Source organism: Malus domestica, chromosome 11, assembly GCF_042453785.1.
Source record: "Malus domestica chromosome 11, GDT2T_hap1".
NCBI classification, from domain to species: domain Eukaryota; kingdom Viridiplantae; phylum Streptophyta; class Magnoliopsida; order Rosales; family Rosaceae; genus Malus; species Malus domestica.
Window position 1 is genome coordinate 36,872,610 of NC_091671.1, and position 17,222 is coordinate 36,889,831.

A 17,222-nucleotide genomic window follows, 5' to 3' on the forward strand; every position below is an offset into this window, starting at 1 on the left:
CACTCATTTGTGTGATATCTTGTAATGATCTTTCCCTTTGTGATCTTAAATTTGAACGTATTCTGTGCATTCTAGACATTTATTTAAACTTTGTTTATTACCTTTAGATTCTAATGATTATTCATGAATATTTCCTCCTAATTATTACTCTTGTAGTCAATAATGACTTTCGTCATCCTCGAGTGTTGGCTAGTACGTGCCTATCCGGGTATTCAGGAAATATCGGGGTCGGGACGTGTCAAAAGACCAGAGAGTTAAAACGAGTTCTCTGACCAGCCCTCCCTTGGAGATGGCTTAATACCTAACCCTGCCTAAACCTAAAACAAAACGGACCAAAATTTGGGTCATGTCAAATCACTAGGATCCGTAGCTTTGCTTCAATTTCTATCGGATCGCCAAATTAATATCTAATCCGTTGACCCACAACCCAATACGGGTAAAGTGAGTGGGTATACTTATCGGATCCAAACCATTTTCTCTCACACCCACATCGGGTTCAGACTCGCTCCCTCTCTCTCTTCAGGGTCACCCACGATCCAACCCCGACTCGCCGGACCACCGATCGGATTCCCTGAGATTTTTTACGATATAAGGTCATTTCAACAATTGCGGTAAGATCCATTTCGAATTTTTGTGTAATTTTGTTCTTCTTTCCTCTCACTCTGTTAGGCTCAGATTTTAATTGGAATTTTGTAATGTTTATTGGAGTTTATTTGGTGGATTTTGGTCTGACCCAGATCTTAAATGCATATGATTGTTCTGTTGTTTAGGGATTTGAAGATGAAAGGTTGAATCTTTATAAATTGAATTTTGTATTTTTGTTGTTATTTATTTGAAAGTTTTGATTTTTGAATTAGTTAGTTTTTAGCTGGTGTTGAAATTCAAGTTATGTGGTTGTAGATAATCTCATGCTTTTGTATGATCAAGAGGAGCACTCTGAATTTATCACTTTAAATTGTGATATAAGTCAATGCAATGGTACCTTAACAAATGACTCCAAATGTTGACTTCTAGTCCTAATTGATATATTTTTATTGGGTTGAAAAATTTCACCTTTGAAGTTCCCCTGGTGACTTGTCATGACATGTTCTTCGTTTTTTTTTCGGGTTGTCTCTGTGGCTTCGTGCACATTTTTCTTGAGTTCGAGATTCATATTTGCATTTGGACAGTTTTGTGTTGATCTGGTATGATGTCACAAGTTCTATAGTTTGCTGTTTTCTCTGTATGCGATAAGACTTAGTGACCTGTAGCCCTCTTGATATGTGTAACGGGTTTAGTGAGAGCTTGAACATTGAATCTTCCAGCTATTAACTTATAATCGTAGACTCGCTAAATTCATTTTGAGTCGTGTTTTATATTGGAATTGATCTTCAAGTTGCGAGGTTTCATGGGTTTGGTTGACATAACATACTTTAGCTGCATTATTCGCTGGTTTCAAGGTTGTATTTTTGGTCATTTTGTGGGTTGTGTTCTAGATTTGCTTTCAGGTTTGCCTTGGGAAATCTCTATGGGCCAAAATCGATTCAGTTTGTCTTGTGCACTGAAGAAGAAAAAAATTTGTTCGTGTTTCAGTATCCAGTTAGTGAAATGAATGTTCACATACCTCTTGAATCTTGTTATGTGTATCTTGTGACTGATAAATTTCTCTGTGACTATACTTAGTGATAACATGGTGATTTCTTCTTGTATTGATTCCGTGCATTTATGCTGGTTTGTCTGTGCATTATAGTTTGTTTATAATTCAGTGTTCGCTGTATGATTTAAGTATTGCAAGGTTTTGATCTGAGAGTATTTGAATTCTTATAAAGGATGTGTCCCAAGGAATTTACTTGCACCAAACATTTTATCAGTGTGGTTGTTATTCTGTGTGTTTCTCAATTCAGTTGTGTTGTAAAGTATCAATTATTATGAGATCTTTCATTTATGTCTGTAATTATGCATGTACATGCACACACACGTATTTGCATTCACCTTTTATTGGTGTTGTGCACCGTAAATTATAGGACTTATTTATTGCTAGTGTTTGGAGTAATTTTAATTCTTTTGTGACTGTCAACTTTTTTTTTATTGATGTTTGAGGTTCCGCAAATTCATCTTGTAGTTCTATCTGATTTAGTCGTTTTATCTCATATGTTGTGCAGCGTTTGATCGAATTTCATGCCTATGTGATGGAAATACAAGTCGAGTCTGCTAAGAAACCAAAGAGGTTGACATCTATTGTCTGGAATCATTTTGAAAGGGTTAGAAAGGCTGAAATATGTTATGCTGTTTGTGTACATTGTAACAAGAAGCTCAGTGGATCAAGTAATAGTGGGACCACCCATCTGAGAAACCATTTAATGCGATGTCTGAAACGATCGAACTTTGATGTATCACAACTACTTTCAGCGAAGAGAAGGAAAAAAGATAATATCCTTGCCATAGCAAGTATTAATGGTGATGAAGCACAGAGAAAAGATGATTATATTCAGCCAGCACTTATAAAGTTTGATCAGGATCCGAAAAAGGATGAACTAGTTACCATTGCAAGCGGAAAGTTTGATCATGACCGTAGTCGTTATGATCTTGCTCGTATGATTATATTGCATGGTTACCCGTTCACCATGGTTGATGATGTTGGATTCAAAGTTTTTGTGAAGAACCTTCAACCATCATTTGAGGTTGTGCCAAATAATGATGTTGAACAGTTCTGCATGGAAATTTATAGGAAGGAAAAACGTCAAGTGTATGAGATGATTAATAGTTTGCACGGCAGAATTAACCTTTCTGTTGAAATGTGGTCTTCTCCAGAAAACGTTGAGTACCTGTGTTTGACGGCACACTATATTGACGAGGACTGGAAATTACAAAAGAAAATTCTGAATTTTGTCACACTTGATTCTACTCATACGGAGGACTTGCTTTCAGAAGTAGTTATCAAGTGCCTGATGGACTGGGACATTGACAGTAAGTTATTTGCCTTGACATTTGATGATTGTTCCGTCGATGATGACATTGTTGTAAGAATCAAAGACCGGATCTCCCAAAACAGGCCTCTCTTGGTCCATGGTCAGTTATTTGATATTCGCTCAGCAGCACATCTTCTAAATTCAATTGTGCAGGATGTTTTGGAAGCAATGAGAGAGGTGATAAGAAATATTCGAGGAAGTTTCAAGCACGTAAGAAGTTCACAATTGACACAAGGGAAGTTCAATGAAATTGTTCAGCAAGTAGGAATTAATAGTCAGAGGAGATTAATTCTTGATTTCCCAGCTCGATGGAACTCAATGTATCATATGCTTGAAACAGCCTTAGAATACAGGGGTGCATTTTCTCTCCTGCAAGAGCATGACCCTTCGTATACATCAGCTTTAACTGATACAGAATGGGAACGGATGAGGTCTGTTACAGTTTATTTGAAACTTCTTGTTGAAATCGTTAATGTCTTTTCCAGCAACAAATGTCCAACTGCAAGTATATATTTTCCTGAGATTTGTGATGTTCACATCCAATTAATTGAATGGTGCAAGAGCCCAGACGAATTTCTTAGTTCTATGGCACTAAAGATGAAAGCTAAGTTTGATAAGTACTGGAGCAAGTGCAGTTTGGCTTTGGCAGTAGCAGCAATCTTGGATCCCCGATTCAAAATGAAGTTGGTGGAGTATTACTACTCTCAAATATACGGTAGTACAGCTCTGGATAGGATTAAGGAAGTTTCCGATGGCCTCAAGGAACTTTTTGATGCATATTCAATCTGCTCAACAATGGTTGATCAAGGTTCAGCTTTGCCTGGCAGCAGCTTACCGAGTACCAGCACTGATAGTAGGGATCGATTGAAGGGATTTGACAAATTTCTCTACGAGACCTCTCAGAGCCAAAACATGATATCAGACTTGGACAAGTATCTAGAGGAACCAGTCTTTCCGCGCAATTGTGATTTTAACATATTAAATTGGTGGAAGGTGCACACGCCTAGGTACCCTATTTTGTCCATGATGGCACGTGACGTTCTGGGGACTCCTATGTCAACTGTTGCACCAGAATCAGCATTCAACATTGGTGGTAGAGTGCTTGATGAATGTCGAAGCTCACTGAATCCTGACATTCGAGAGGCTTTGGTATGCACACAAGATTGGTTGCGGGTGGAATTAAAAGGCATGTAATTACACTTTGAGTTTTGCGTTTCTCTTCCGTAGCAGTGATCTTATTGCAATAAGTACTGATTTCTCTTTTCTATCAGATGCTAATACATTGTCAAGCCATTCTGCTAGACCAATCCCTTCTGCCAGGCCAATTCTTGTTGAATAGAGTTCATTTTCCAATGGTATGTTTCTGCTACACTTCCTGCATTTCTCCATATCTATTTCGCTAACCGTATGTGTCGAAGTACCGACTTACGGTGTAATCTTATGATGCAAGGTTGATGGATCAGCTATTGGCCTATCCAGTGCTGTCTAAATGATGTCGACGCAGTTAAAGGTGGTCTGGGCAGTGAACCTCATCTCTGTCTCCATGCCAATACATCACGTGAGACTTGTTAATCGCTTGTAGTTCTTTGTCAAGCTTAAATGTAAATTTTAGGACATCTACTAGATTTCCAGATCTGTACGTAAGCAAGAGCGACCTCTTTCGCGTGTATCCTTGATTTTCGAGCATGCGACTCTTTCTTTGTAAGATGTGGTTCTTCATGTTTTCACAAAATGGGGGGATGTTCAATCAATAATCTATATATCCATGCACAATACCTTCATCCCAAGCTCACAATCAATATATTGTTACTCATTTATCTAATTGCTATCTTTCTTCGTTTTACAAGATTCAATCTGCTTATCTATCGATGGCTAATACCTCCAAGTCTTGCTGTTATAAACCATGTATGCTGAACATAGCATAATTTTTGACAAAGTGATATTCTAAGTTATAACTTACGGGAGAGGGATTGAAAGGGTGCAAAGGACCGTGTACACTCTCTAGCCAACTAGCCTAACTTCCGTCTAAAAATTTGTGGTGGGACACTTTTGGGGGCATCTAGACAGGTAGCATTGCACTTCTAGAAAGTCAACGAGAGACTTTGTCTAAAGATTGACTTGGTTTTCTTGACCAAAAAGATAATAGATCAGAATAAAACTAGCAGACAAGCAATCCCCAAATTCTCCATTGAAATCTGAGAACTGGAGAGCAAAATTATCAGACAAGGCAAGCTATGTCAAACTATTACTTCCCTGAAGCCAGCTAGGGGAAATTCTTCTGAGGTTGCCCATCAAATCTTTAGGCAAATGCAGTGCAGTGTGCCAGTCATGGAGGTCTCTAATCCAAACATCCGCCTTCATTCACGCCCCTCTCCGCCGCGCGGACCAATACGGCAACCAAAACAACACTGATCACCTCCTTCTACGAAACGCTTTGGCCGAGAAAGAGGACGCTACTCATCAGTGTTTAGACCAAGTCCGAGTCTGGTGGTGGTTTCCTCAAATTCAGGAGGTTGTGATCAACCTAAACTCTTATCCAAGAAGAGTTAGATTAGTTCAAACTTCTTTTCAAATGTTAGTTGTTTTCCGTAATACGTATTGTAGCTTCTGTTGTAATTTTGAATTGAAACAGCCTTGTAAATAGGGATTTCAATCCCTGATGTAATCTGAACGTGGATAAGAGTTTAGGTTAGATTAGTTCAAACTTCTTTTCGAATGTTAGTTGTTTTCCGTATTACATCAGGGATTGAAATCCCTATTTACAAGGCCGTTTCAAATTCAAAATTACAATAGAAGCTACAAAACGTATTACGGAAAACAACTAACATTCGAAAAGAAGTTTGAACTAATCTAACTCTTCTTGGATAAGAGTTTAGGTTGATCACAACCTCCTGAATTTGAGGAAACCACCACCAGACTCGGACTTGGTCTAACAGCCCCCGCAAGCTGACAGGAGGAGAAACAACTGGAAGCTTGGAAACAAGATGCTTGAACCGTGAAGAGGACAATCCTTTTGTAAAAAGATCAGCAATCTGGTCTTGAGAACATATGAAATTCACAAACTCTTGACGAACCACTTTCTCACAAACATAATGATAATCCACCTCCAAGTGCTTTGTACGGGAGTGAAAAACTGGATTTGAAGCGAGGGCAATGGAGGAAACATTGTCACACCAGATTGTTGGTCGATCAAGATGCAAGTGGAGGTCACGAAATAAAGACCGGAACCATGATAATTCTGCAGCAGTATAAGCAAGCTGCCTATATTCAGCTTCTGAACTCGACCTACTGACAGTTTTCTGCTTTTTATAACTCCAAGACACGAGATTGGACCCTAAGTAAATGCAAAAACCACCTGTGGAATGCCGTGTATCAGGATTCCCAGCGTAATCAGCATCAGAATACGTTGTAAGGTGTGCAGTACCAGGTTTATACATAAGACCATGATTGTATGTGGCTTTAACATATCGAAGGATCCGCTTGACTGCCATCCAGTGAGTATTCTTTGGAGAATGCATGAACTGACATACCTGGTTTACTGCATAAGAGAGGTCTGGTCTCGTGATAGTTAAATACTAAAGTGCTTCGACAACACTTCGATACATCTCAGAATCGTCATGTGGCTCACCGTTGTAAGCACTAAGTTTCTGTTCGCAAGAAACTGGAGTGGAAATTGGTTTAGCATCCAAAAACTTTGTACGCTTAAACAAGTCCACAACATACTTGGCCTAATTCAAATGCTTTTGATCACCACAATAGGTTACTTCGACACCCAGAAAGTAATGAAGAGGCCCCAAGTCTTTCATTGAAAACAAAGTTCCCAGTTTATGGATTAAGCGAGACATGTGGCGAGGACTATTCCCTGTCAACAATATATCATCTACATAGATCAATAAAATCAAGTAGACACCAAAGTGATTGAAAACAAATAAACTGTAATCACAAGTGGATGCTTGAAACCCTAATTGAAGCAAAAACTCTGAAAAACATTGAAACCAAGCTCTCGGAGCTTGTTTCAATTTGTATATACTCCTTTGCAATTTGCAGACATGTTTTAGATGCTGCTCATCAATGAAACCTGCAGGTTGTCGCATATATACTTCCTCCTTCAGAAAGCCATGCAAGAAAGCATTTTGTACATCTAATTGCCTCATATGCCATTTTTTTGAAATTGCCAAACTAAGAACAAGTCGTATGGTGCTGTGCTTGACCATAGGACTAAAGGTCTCGGTGTAATCAATCCCAGGCTGTTGATGAAACCCATTTACGAATAACCTCGCCTTGTGCCTCTCTACAGAGCCATCCGCCCGTCTTTTGATCTTAAATACCCATTTGTTTGGCAGCACATTCATTTATGAATGATAAGGAACAAGCTCCCACGTGCCACATCGCTGCAGTGCATTAAATTCTTGAACCATGGCTTCCCTCCATTGGTGGTGCTTGATTGCCTGACTAAAACAGGTTGGTTTAACTAAAGAAAGATCAGTAGAGACATGCATAGCATATTTAGGATTAGGTTTTTGTATTCCAGACTGTGATCGAGTCGTCATGCGCGGCCTTGGTACTGAGAATTGATTTATTGAAGCAATATCTTGGTACTGACACGCCCCGATCCCGATGTCCTCGGGACATCGGGATGGTTACATGCTGGCCGACACCCAAAGGGTGACGAAAGCCATTTAATTTATGTAAAAGCTCAGAAATAAGCTAAAACAGGTAGCAGGGACTAGCAACACAAAAATTCAACTTCTAATTAATAAAATTAGGATCATAACATCAGTTAAGAGCATACGTCTATTACAAAGTACAAACAGAATTCAAGATAGAGATGTGCTATATTACAATAGATGTCGAAGCAGAGGAAATATAACATTGGATCACTGGTAGGGGAAAGCCTCGTAGTTTAAATTGTAAACCTCGTTCGTAGGTCTTGAAGGGGGCGCAAAACAAACATGAGTGGACTAATTGATATAAATATAATAAAACATTTATCAACATACTAACCCCCAGGTTTTATGAAAACACATATATAATGAAAAACATAGGTTTTCTGAAACCTAGCATGATATGCAGTATCTCAAATCATAACTTGTATATATAATAATCACTAGTGAATTGTCCGATAACCTCCAGGCCTCATGCGGCTCCCCGTCTCTGAGCAGACAGTCAGAGGAAAATACATTACAGGCCCTTTGCCGACTCCATGTCCCTGGTCTTAAATGCCAGAGGAAACACCCTCCAGGCCCTATGCCAACACCAAATCGTCGCCCGGGACGGACCGAAATCTATCCCTACGTCCCGTAACGGAAAGGACCACTAGGTAAGTACAAAATCATTGAACACATATATATTGAAAAACAATTTCATAGTATAAAGTCATCCATCATCTATACTATAAAGTCAAAGTCAACGTCAAAGTCAACTCTGATAATTGACCGAGTCAACGTTGACCGTTGATCGAGTCAACAATCAAAGTCAACTGGTCAAAGGTCAAAGTCAGACTGGGCTTGGATTGGGTTGGGTTGGGCCGAATGGGCTTTAAGGGTTTTGGGTTGAATTAAAGGTTAATGGATTTTGGGAAATGGCTGAAAGCCCAACTCAGATTGGCCCAAGGCCTAATCTGCTTGGTTCTATACACACACGGGCCTAATGCCCTAAATAGAAAATGGCCCAAGGCCTTATTTCTATAACAGAAACTAAATAAAACCTTAAAAAGGTTTTGGGTTGGACTAGTGGCTACGGGCCCTAAACATAATGGCCCGAAGGCCTTTAGGTTCTAAAACAATTAAAACAACTGGGCTAGGGTTTTGGGGCTAGCCTCACCACACGGGCCTAAGGCCCATTTTCCTTGGAACCGGCCTGCACGGCCTGGTGCACAGAGAACATCGGAGCTTCTACAGCTCCGGCCGATCACCACAAACAACCCTAGACCTCGATCTAGGTACCAAAACGAAGAGCAAGACAAGGGGAGTATTTCTATACCTTCATGTCGTTGTGGAACGGCCGGAGATGGCCGGAAAGTCCCTCGACACCCACGGTTCGTCGGAAATGGGTGTTCCTACACTTGAGTTCGATTCGTCCCAAAAACCTTGGAAAAACACGAGATACAACTAATTAAAACCCAATCTCACCAGATTCAAGGATGAAATAGAGGGATTTGAGGCTTACCTAACTGGAAAATATAAAAATCTCGTCGGAGTTCCTTTCCGGTTTTCTGGGTTTGCAGACACGAGAAAGAGGGAGAGAGGAGGACATGATTCTTCCTCGCGTATGTGTGCGTCTCAGTGTGTGGGATTGTGTGCGATTTATTGAAGAGAGGGATAGAAGAGAGATGAGAGAGAGTCGAGAAGGAGAGAGACGGGACAGACAGAAAAGAAGAAGAAGAAGGAAGGGGTTCATGAGGGGGGGGACAGAGAGAGAAGTGAGGGGAGTGAAGGGGGTGCTGCCACGTGGCAGCTTGAGAAAGAAAGAATCCAATGTTTTCAGATTCTGATTGGTAGTCAAAAAGGACCAAATTGCTATATTCAGATTGTTTAGGGGATAATTACACAAATATATCTTTATAAATGGGGGTGGATATTACAACAACGATAGCATTAGTGGCTTAGATAGCCGTGGAGATTGAACTTGCACTAAGATGCATAAACATGATTGCTATGCACCCCAATGCAAGTTCAACCCTAAATGATCCTCCTCCTGCTAACATTTAACAATTTAACTCACGAACACTATCATTTGTAAACAAAAAAACAAAATGGATTTGGAAATTTTCAAACAACTCTAATCCTATTCTTGAGTTTTTATTATATCAAATTCACTACTTTACTATAACAATAGAAGAATACATTAAGAGTTGATTAATTTGGCAATTGCTGAAGCCACATAAGCAACATCATGGACAACTTTGCTTTTATATTTGAAAGGACTGCCGCCGGGAAAACCACTTTCACACGAATCTGATTTTTGGACGACATTGATCATGGCTAGCGCTGCTATCTTAGACTCACCTTTAGGGAAATCTTCATTGGCTTGTGGAATATCAGTACGAGAACTTCTTGGTAGGTATTTGCGCAAGCTTTTGCGGGCTGATTTCCGGGTTCTTTAACGACAAGTACCAAGGCTTTATCCAAAACGTCGAGTGCCTTAGGCTTTAGTGCATCGACCATATGATGCCTAAACCTTTGACATCTGCTTCGGCGCTTTGAGGGTCTGATTGAAGAGTAGAGACGCAAAGATCGGGATATGGTGTTTGGTTGCATGTTTGTTCGATCAGACTGGCATCCATTGGGAAGAAGACTGCCGGTCTGCTGCAATGGCTGATTGGAAGAAAGACAACTAGACAAATAATTTGAATGAGAAATATTAATGCTTTTGTAGAAGAGAGGTAGAATCATTCATCTTTTCTTTTCTGATGTTGTTCAAGTGCACAGCACTAGCGTAAAAAGGGTTTGGGTATTTTGTGGCCGAGTTATGGGTGGGTGATAGTATGGTTTACAATATATAGCAATACAGGAAGGCTTCTAGGATACTAATCTAATCAAATAAGTCAACAAAATTAATTCCTTGAAAACAAAGAAAAACTTAAATAAAATAACATATATAATACAAAATACCCAAGTAAATAAAACCTTTCCCTTTTTTTTGAACAGAAACATTAACCAATAAATTTTTAGTGTGCGGAACACGACCCAGTACATAAGTGTAATAATGCAATTGGTTGGACATTTGAAAACAAAAATTTCCAACCAATTGTGTACCAGGGCTTGTTCCTGGCACACCGAAAAATTTCTCTCTCAACTATAGTCCTAGTAAAAGTTAAAACTATATTTATTACAGTATTTAATGAGAAATAATAAATAGACACTTTTTTTTTCTCCTCTCACATTCTTGTTTTACTATGTTCGTGTATGTTTGATTTTTGACAATCCAATAATCAGAAATAAAATAAATAAAAATAAAAATATGACTGTGGCTTTTCAAATTTAGTTTTCTCCAAATTAAATTCTGCATTAGTTTTTTTACGTGAGTAAAACTCATCATTGACTAGATTTCACATTAGTAAATTCATTAATTATGTTTGACTTTACACATTTTAAAATCTTCAAATGCCTAAAATACCTCTATTTGAATGTTTGATGTACACAATTAATTTCGTGCATCTTGTAAAGATGAATTAATAAATTTTCAAAAAGAAAAAAAACATTTATGTTTATAAATTTATTGCCTAAATATAATAACAATAAAACATGTACAATATATGTAATAATACATGTTTAATTAAGTCGAGAAAATTATATTTTATAGGTATATTATTTTACAGACACATATTTAATTATATATAATAAAAAAATGCCCAATATAAGTAACAATTCCTGCAAAATAAAGATCTTGCTCGGTCGTTGCACTCAAGATAATATTCTAACCAACAAAAAAAAAATATTTAAGAGGATGATAGGATTAAAAGCACACCACAAAGTAGCACACAAATGTCCTATTGATTTTCCTTATTAACACTAAGATTTGTTAATTGTAGCGTATGAAAATAAGGGTCTTTCCCGCAGAAGATTGTCTTATCTAACTACTTAACATGTCACAAAAAACTGGTTGTTGTCCCTACTGACCAGCCATCGAAAAAGAATTATTAGACCAACTTACACTCATCTAAAGTCTACGAAATTTTATATACAGACACTAGACACATAGAGCTACACTCACACAAATTTTTGGGATTTTTGGAGTTGATTTTCTATTTAAATTAAATCGAACAAAAATAGGACAGAAACAAATTTTAAGTAGTTCACAAATTAAGAAAAACGAGTTAGGGGAATTGCTATCCACCACCAAATAATCATGCAAACATATTATGTTTCATTCTAATTCCTTTATTTTATTTCCGGATGAAGATGCTCAAGTTGGCTCAATGTTAGAACTCAATCTATTACTCTTTCTTATGTAGTATGTTAAGAGAATGACATTTTCAACTTAACTTAGTTCCTAGCATGCAATCTAGAATGACGTGTTCATAGATTTAACAAGTAGAAATTATTAAGAAAGAAAAGATTTTGAGTCATCACAAAGGATCGTAAGTACTAGCGTTGTCTTACTTATCCTAGAAATTAGTTCACATGTTAACCGTAATTAACCAGTACTACTCTAGAACATATGTAGGTCCTCATTCGACAAGGGCAGACACACACATATTCATAGCATTAGAATCCTAAATACGCTTACTAAGTATGTATCCTTAGAAAACAAATAAAGAATTCATCAATAAGATAAGTAGTGAACCAATTTTCATCCATTCATAAAAGTAATTCAAACAAAATGTCATAACAAACTTGTAATCATATTCGGGGCTTCAAAACAGCCCCTAACTACTAAAAATTTAGTTACACATTATTATCAAATAAAACCAAAAGAAAGACATGAATTTGAGAAGATAAAACCGAGAGGCGAGAATGCCAAGATTTCCTCCTTCCTTTCCTTCCTTTCTGCAAAGCTGCCTTGTCCTCTTTTTTTTTTCTTTTTTTTTCCTTTCTCTTCTTTTTCCAACCTGCAGCCTTTCCCCTTTTTAACTTGCTGCCCCATTTTCTTCTCCTTAACTCACCCACTAACAGCCATTTAGTGATGGCAATAAGTGAGAGGAAATGGTAAAACAATTGTAACTCTTTGGGTAGCCTTTATGTCAATTACTCCCACTTAATCCTCATTTTATTTCCATTTCCTCTGATATTTGAATAGGTGTTAGCTGTCTTGTTCTTGGCTGCATCAGTTTTGGCTGCTAGATTTATTAGGCTTATTGCTTTCATTGCAGTTACAAACTGCTCAATCTCTTGTGAACCTTTTAGTGTTATAACGGTCATAACTTGTTCTACAAAAATGATATTAACAATCCGCGAAATGCTCCAGAAAATAGATATCCGTAGCTTTCCAAGAATATAAGGCTCATTCTCTAATTCATTTTGATCTATTCACAACTTGCTTCCAAAGTCAGCTGACATGCACATGCAGTCTTGATGAATTTGTTACTTAAAATCCCACTTGTGCTATTTGTCTTTTCTTTGCTTGAAAAATCCTAGAAAACACAAAAACAAAGTAAATAGCTCAAAAATATAAGGAACCAACTAAGAAAAGACAAGTGAATTTGATGTAAAATATATATAAATATGAGCTTATCAGAAGAATATAACATTGTATACTAGTTGTCCTATATATAGTGGTCTTGTTGAAAATTTAATTCATCATTTGAAGAAGTGCTCTAAAGCTGGAGCTGTTTGGAATTCATTGAAGGTCCCTAGTAATATACACTGTCAATCTAGACTTAGAGGGATGGATTGCTACTAACATACACTGTCAATCTCCCAGTCACCGAGGGTTAGAATGGTGTAATCTCTTCTAGTTTGCGTGTTGTCATAATTGGAAGTGGAGAAATTGTATTGTATTCAATCCTTCCTATCAACCTCCATTCGATCTTGTGAAGGCTATTTTGAAGTATTCTTGGGAGTGGACTAATGCTAATAAGGTTAGTCATTCTAAGCCCTGTAGAATTATTGAAAAGTTGACTTGGGTTTTTCCAAACGACAGATGGTTGAAATTGAATATTGATGGTTCTTGTCAAGGGAAAAACCATGCTATCGGTTCTGGAGGAGTATTTAGAGATCATCAGGGCTCTTGGATCGAAGGTTTTTTTAGCTAATATAGGAGTAGGAGAAGTCCTTGAAGCAAAATTGTGGAATCTCTTTCTAGGTTTGAAAACTTTGGATAAGGGTGCTAGGAGGATACTTGTGGAATCTGACTTTGTTGTTTTAGTGTCAATCTTCAAATTTCCTGTGCATGATTTGCATCCCCTATCATCTTTGTTATATGGCTATCATCACTTGATTCTTCAATTTGAACAATTTGATTTAGGTCATATTATAGGGAAAGGAATATAGTGGCTGATGGTTTAGTAAAGCTGATTTTTTCTTTGAATCTGGGTTGTATTATGTTGGATAACCCTCCTCTTTCAATTGTTGGTTTACTTCTAGAAGATATTTCTGGAGTTGCTAGTACTCAAGTTGCTCTTGTAAGCCCCTTGGGCTAATGTTCTTCTTTGTTTAGTAGTCCTTGCTTGGGCTTTGGGCCCCTTTGTAACAAAAATAATACACTTCCCAAACAAATCCTCAATTAATCAAGAATCATCTCTGTAATTGTTACATATACTATACTATACGAATATATTTTTTAATTTGTAATTAGTGTAGAATTCCTAACTAAATAGAGAATTATGTCACCCTACACTAATTATAATTACAAAATAATTCCAATAATATATACAATAATTACAGAAATGATTACTGATTAATTAAGTCTATTCTAACATCTCTATAAATTGTGACTCTAGTGAAAAGGTAAATACCAGGTTAACTATTGTAATTTTGCAGATAAGATAATGTTGAAGTAGGAGGCGAGATCAGCAACGCAGTCATGAATTTGGGCTGGATAGGTGGATCAAAGTCTAGGGTTTTCTTCCAAGGAATTTCTCCATCTCATTATAGTTCGTTCTTTGTCTAATATAACTTATCTAAACTATTGGCTAATTAACCAAAATGATTCGTTATTAGCACTCTAAGAAAGTTATCTTATATTCGCATTACCATTCATGGTGCAATTTCTTTTTTATGTTTTCATGAAATACGAGTGTGTGTAGAATGATATTTTTGAAGTGGATTACAGTAAATAGGATAAACCAAGGGCAAGTGTGTTAAGCATAATAAAAAAGCCAGTGACGAGTAGTGTTGGGGTGTGCAAAATGTGCAACAAATTTTTGAGCCCTAAAATTTTTTATCCTCTTATACGATCCAATGAAAAAGCAAGGTCAAAAATATGATTATTTTTTTTTAACAATTTTTAGAATGAAAGTTGAACTACCTTTGGGTTCTCCCAAAAAAAAAAAAAAAAACTTTCATTTTTTGAAATGATTTTTAAAGAACTCAAAAAAATAAAAATAAAAAATTGCAAAAGAAATGTTTTATAATTCTAGGAAGTTTTAAAGAACAAAAAAAATTGTTTCTAAATGCCTCAAAAAATGGATCATTAAAAACATTATGTTTACAAAAGAAATAATAAAAGAACTCTTAAAAATATAATAAACCTAATTATATAATTTGGATTGAGAGATATAGAAGTATATGAATTGAGTGAAATTAATAAAGATTCAATAACCTGTAATCGGATGATTGGTTGGAAATCTAAAAAGAAAGGTGGCTGGAGATTAATTGTTTCTAAAATTACGAAGATCGTTTGGCCTGAAATCTAAAAGGAAAGGTGGTTGGAAAATCCTTTTTCGAAATAAAGCAATTGTTCTTGCATTGATCGATTTAGCAATGATACCGCATTCTACTGATCACCACGTCTGTATTGTAAATAGGCAGTTATGAATAATACAGCCAAAGTAATAGGAAATAGACCTAAGAAATTACATATGAGCACAATTTTGTTAATAAAAAAAATTTTGACTGAAAAGAAAAATCATAATCGTAATTTAATCTATATATATATATATATATATTATAGTAGATTAATACATAATATATTAATTTTTTCTGTATCAATAAAAAAATTGTGTATTACTTTCGTCCACTTTTCTCTAGCAATAAAAAAAACTTGTGTATTACTTTGTCCGACAAGCACTGAGTGTATTTTGTATCTCTCTTTCAATCATGCTTCTTTTTCATGGATGGCCCCTAAAGCATAATTTCATGACAATAGAAAATTCAATTAATAAGAGCGAGATGCTAAATTAGATTAAGTTTGAACATTGATTGTTAAATAATGTATAAATATAATATAGTCCAAACAATTATTTTCTTTAAAAATGAGGAGCGCTCTTTTATTAAATTCAAAGCCCTCAAAATGTCAAATACGGCCCTTCCATATAACAAACCTCTCCCTCTTGTGTAAAGATGGACATCTGATAGAAGCATATTTATGCGACTTTGTTATCTTATTTCCTTGCATTTACTTAGTTGATTTCCATTTATTTTGGAAATTTAAGTTATTTTTGTATTATTGTAGGTCCAGTTGATAAAGATGACAATAAATAGTCAAATGGAGCAATTTGGAGTAGTTTTGGACTTGGATTGGATAGATAGCATGCATGGATAACATATGGGCTGGACGTTTTTGGCGTTTAAATGGTGCTAGATATGTGCTAAAATTTGGAGAAATTAAAACTGAGGATTGGAACGTAAGGAATTACACAAGAAAGAGGAATCCTAGTTGGAGAGAAGCATTATTTTATCCTATCTTATCATATCTTATCTTATCTTATCCAACATTATCTCATCTTATCTCAAGCTGCAAGGAGGAATCCTAATCACATTCCAACACTTTCTACCTAATTCTTAGAGTCCTAAAATAATTCAAAATGACTAATTCCTTTCATCCTTGGATTCATCTGTTTCCCCCTATATATATGAAATTCCTGCAATGATTTAGGGTGTGCAGCACCTACCATTCATCCATTGTAGTTGCTATTATTTTTAGAGTTCTTTCTATCTTTGTTTTAAGTTTCAATGTTTATTTTAGATTGCTTTTCAGTTATGATGAACATGCGTAACTAAGTTTCTTTTTAGGTAGAGGTGAATTCGAAGCCATGATCATATGTTTTATATAAATTGATTACATCCAATTATTGTTTCGTAAAACATGAATGCGATTTACTGATCTGCTTTATAGAGAACTTATTCTTGTATGTTTATTAAGGATGCATACTTAGTTTGCATGCATGGATTTGATGTAGAATATAAGGGAATTTCACATAATCGTTATAAACTTATATTTGTAAGTAGTAAAAGTCACTAGTCATGATTGAGTTAAGTAACTTCTTGGCAGGAGTATCATGTTTTTCATAGTTACGAATGCTTTGTCAATGCTTATGATTTTCATAGAACTTAATGATCTTTGAGATGTATCTCTATCATACTTTTCATAGTTAGGGAACTTGAGAATAATAATTTGGTTGTGTCGCTGAGTCCAAGTTAATGAACTTAGGAAAATTTGAGAGTTAATTAGTGTTGTTCACAGTTAATTTGGGGCATTGTCATTCATGGTTTATAGAAAGAATAACTGGAAATCGATTTGTATGCATATGATTAATGTGTGGAGAATAATCCTTTAGCTATCCTTTCATCCATATTTCATTCACAACTTAATTTACTTGCTGCCTTTTACTTTTGTTTAAATTAAATTCGTCCAAAATCCTCTCAGTCATTGTTTTGTTGTTAGTTTAAC

The 17,222-nt window shown here is 36.2% G+C and overlaps 1 protein-coding gene and 1 long non-coding RNA gene across 2 annotated transcripts; both read left to right on the forward strand.

Moving 5' to 3' along the window:
• The first annotated feature begins 324 nt into the window (after positions 1-324).
• Positions 325-4,770, forward strand: LOC108173101 (zinc finger BED domain-containing protein RICESLEEPER 1-like). Its single transcript, XM_017331504.3, has 4 exons — positions 325-611; positions 2,142-4,134; positions 4,220-4,303; positions 4,399-4,770. The coding sequence occupies exons 2-3, from the start codon at positions 2,169-2,171 to the stop codon at positions 4,285-4,287; spliced, it is 2,034 nt and encodes a 677-aa protein (XP_017186993.2). The 5' UTR covers positions 325-611; positions 2,142-2,168; the 3' UTR covers positions 4,288-4,303; positions 4,399-4,770.
• Positions 4,771-13,260: 8,490 nt separating this feature from the next.
• Positions 13,261-14,590, forward strand: LOC139189668 (uncharacterized). Its single transcript, XR_011573508.1, has 2 exons — positions 13,261-13,470; positions 14,372-14,590. It is a non-coding gene; the product is annotated as an uncharacterized lncRNA (long non-coding RNA).
• Positions 14,591-17,222: the final 2,632 nt, after the last annotated feature.

Coding starts and splice junctions, on each gene's coding strand:
- LOC108173101 (XM_017331504.3), top strand. CDS start 2,169: ATGGAAATACAAGTCGAGTCTGCTAAGAAACCAAAGAGGTTGACATCT. Junction 4,135..4,219: donor GTTGCGGGTGGAATTAAAAG/GCATGTAATTAC, acceptor CTTTTCTATCAG/ATGCTAATACATTGTCAAGC.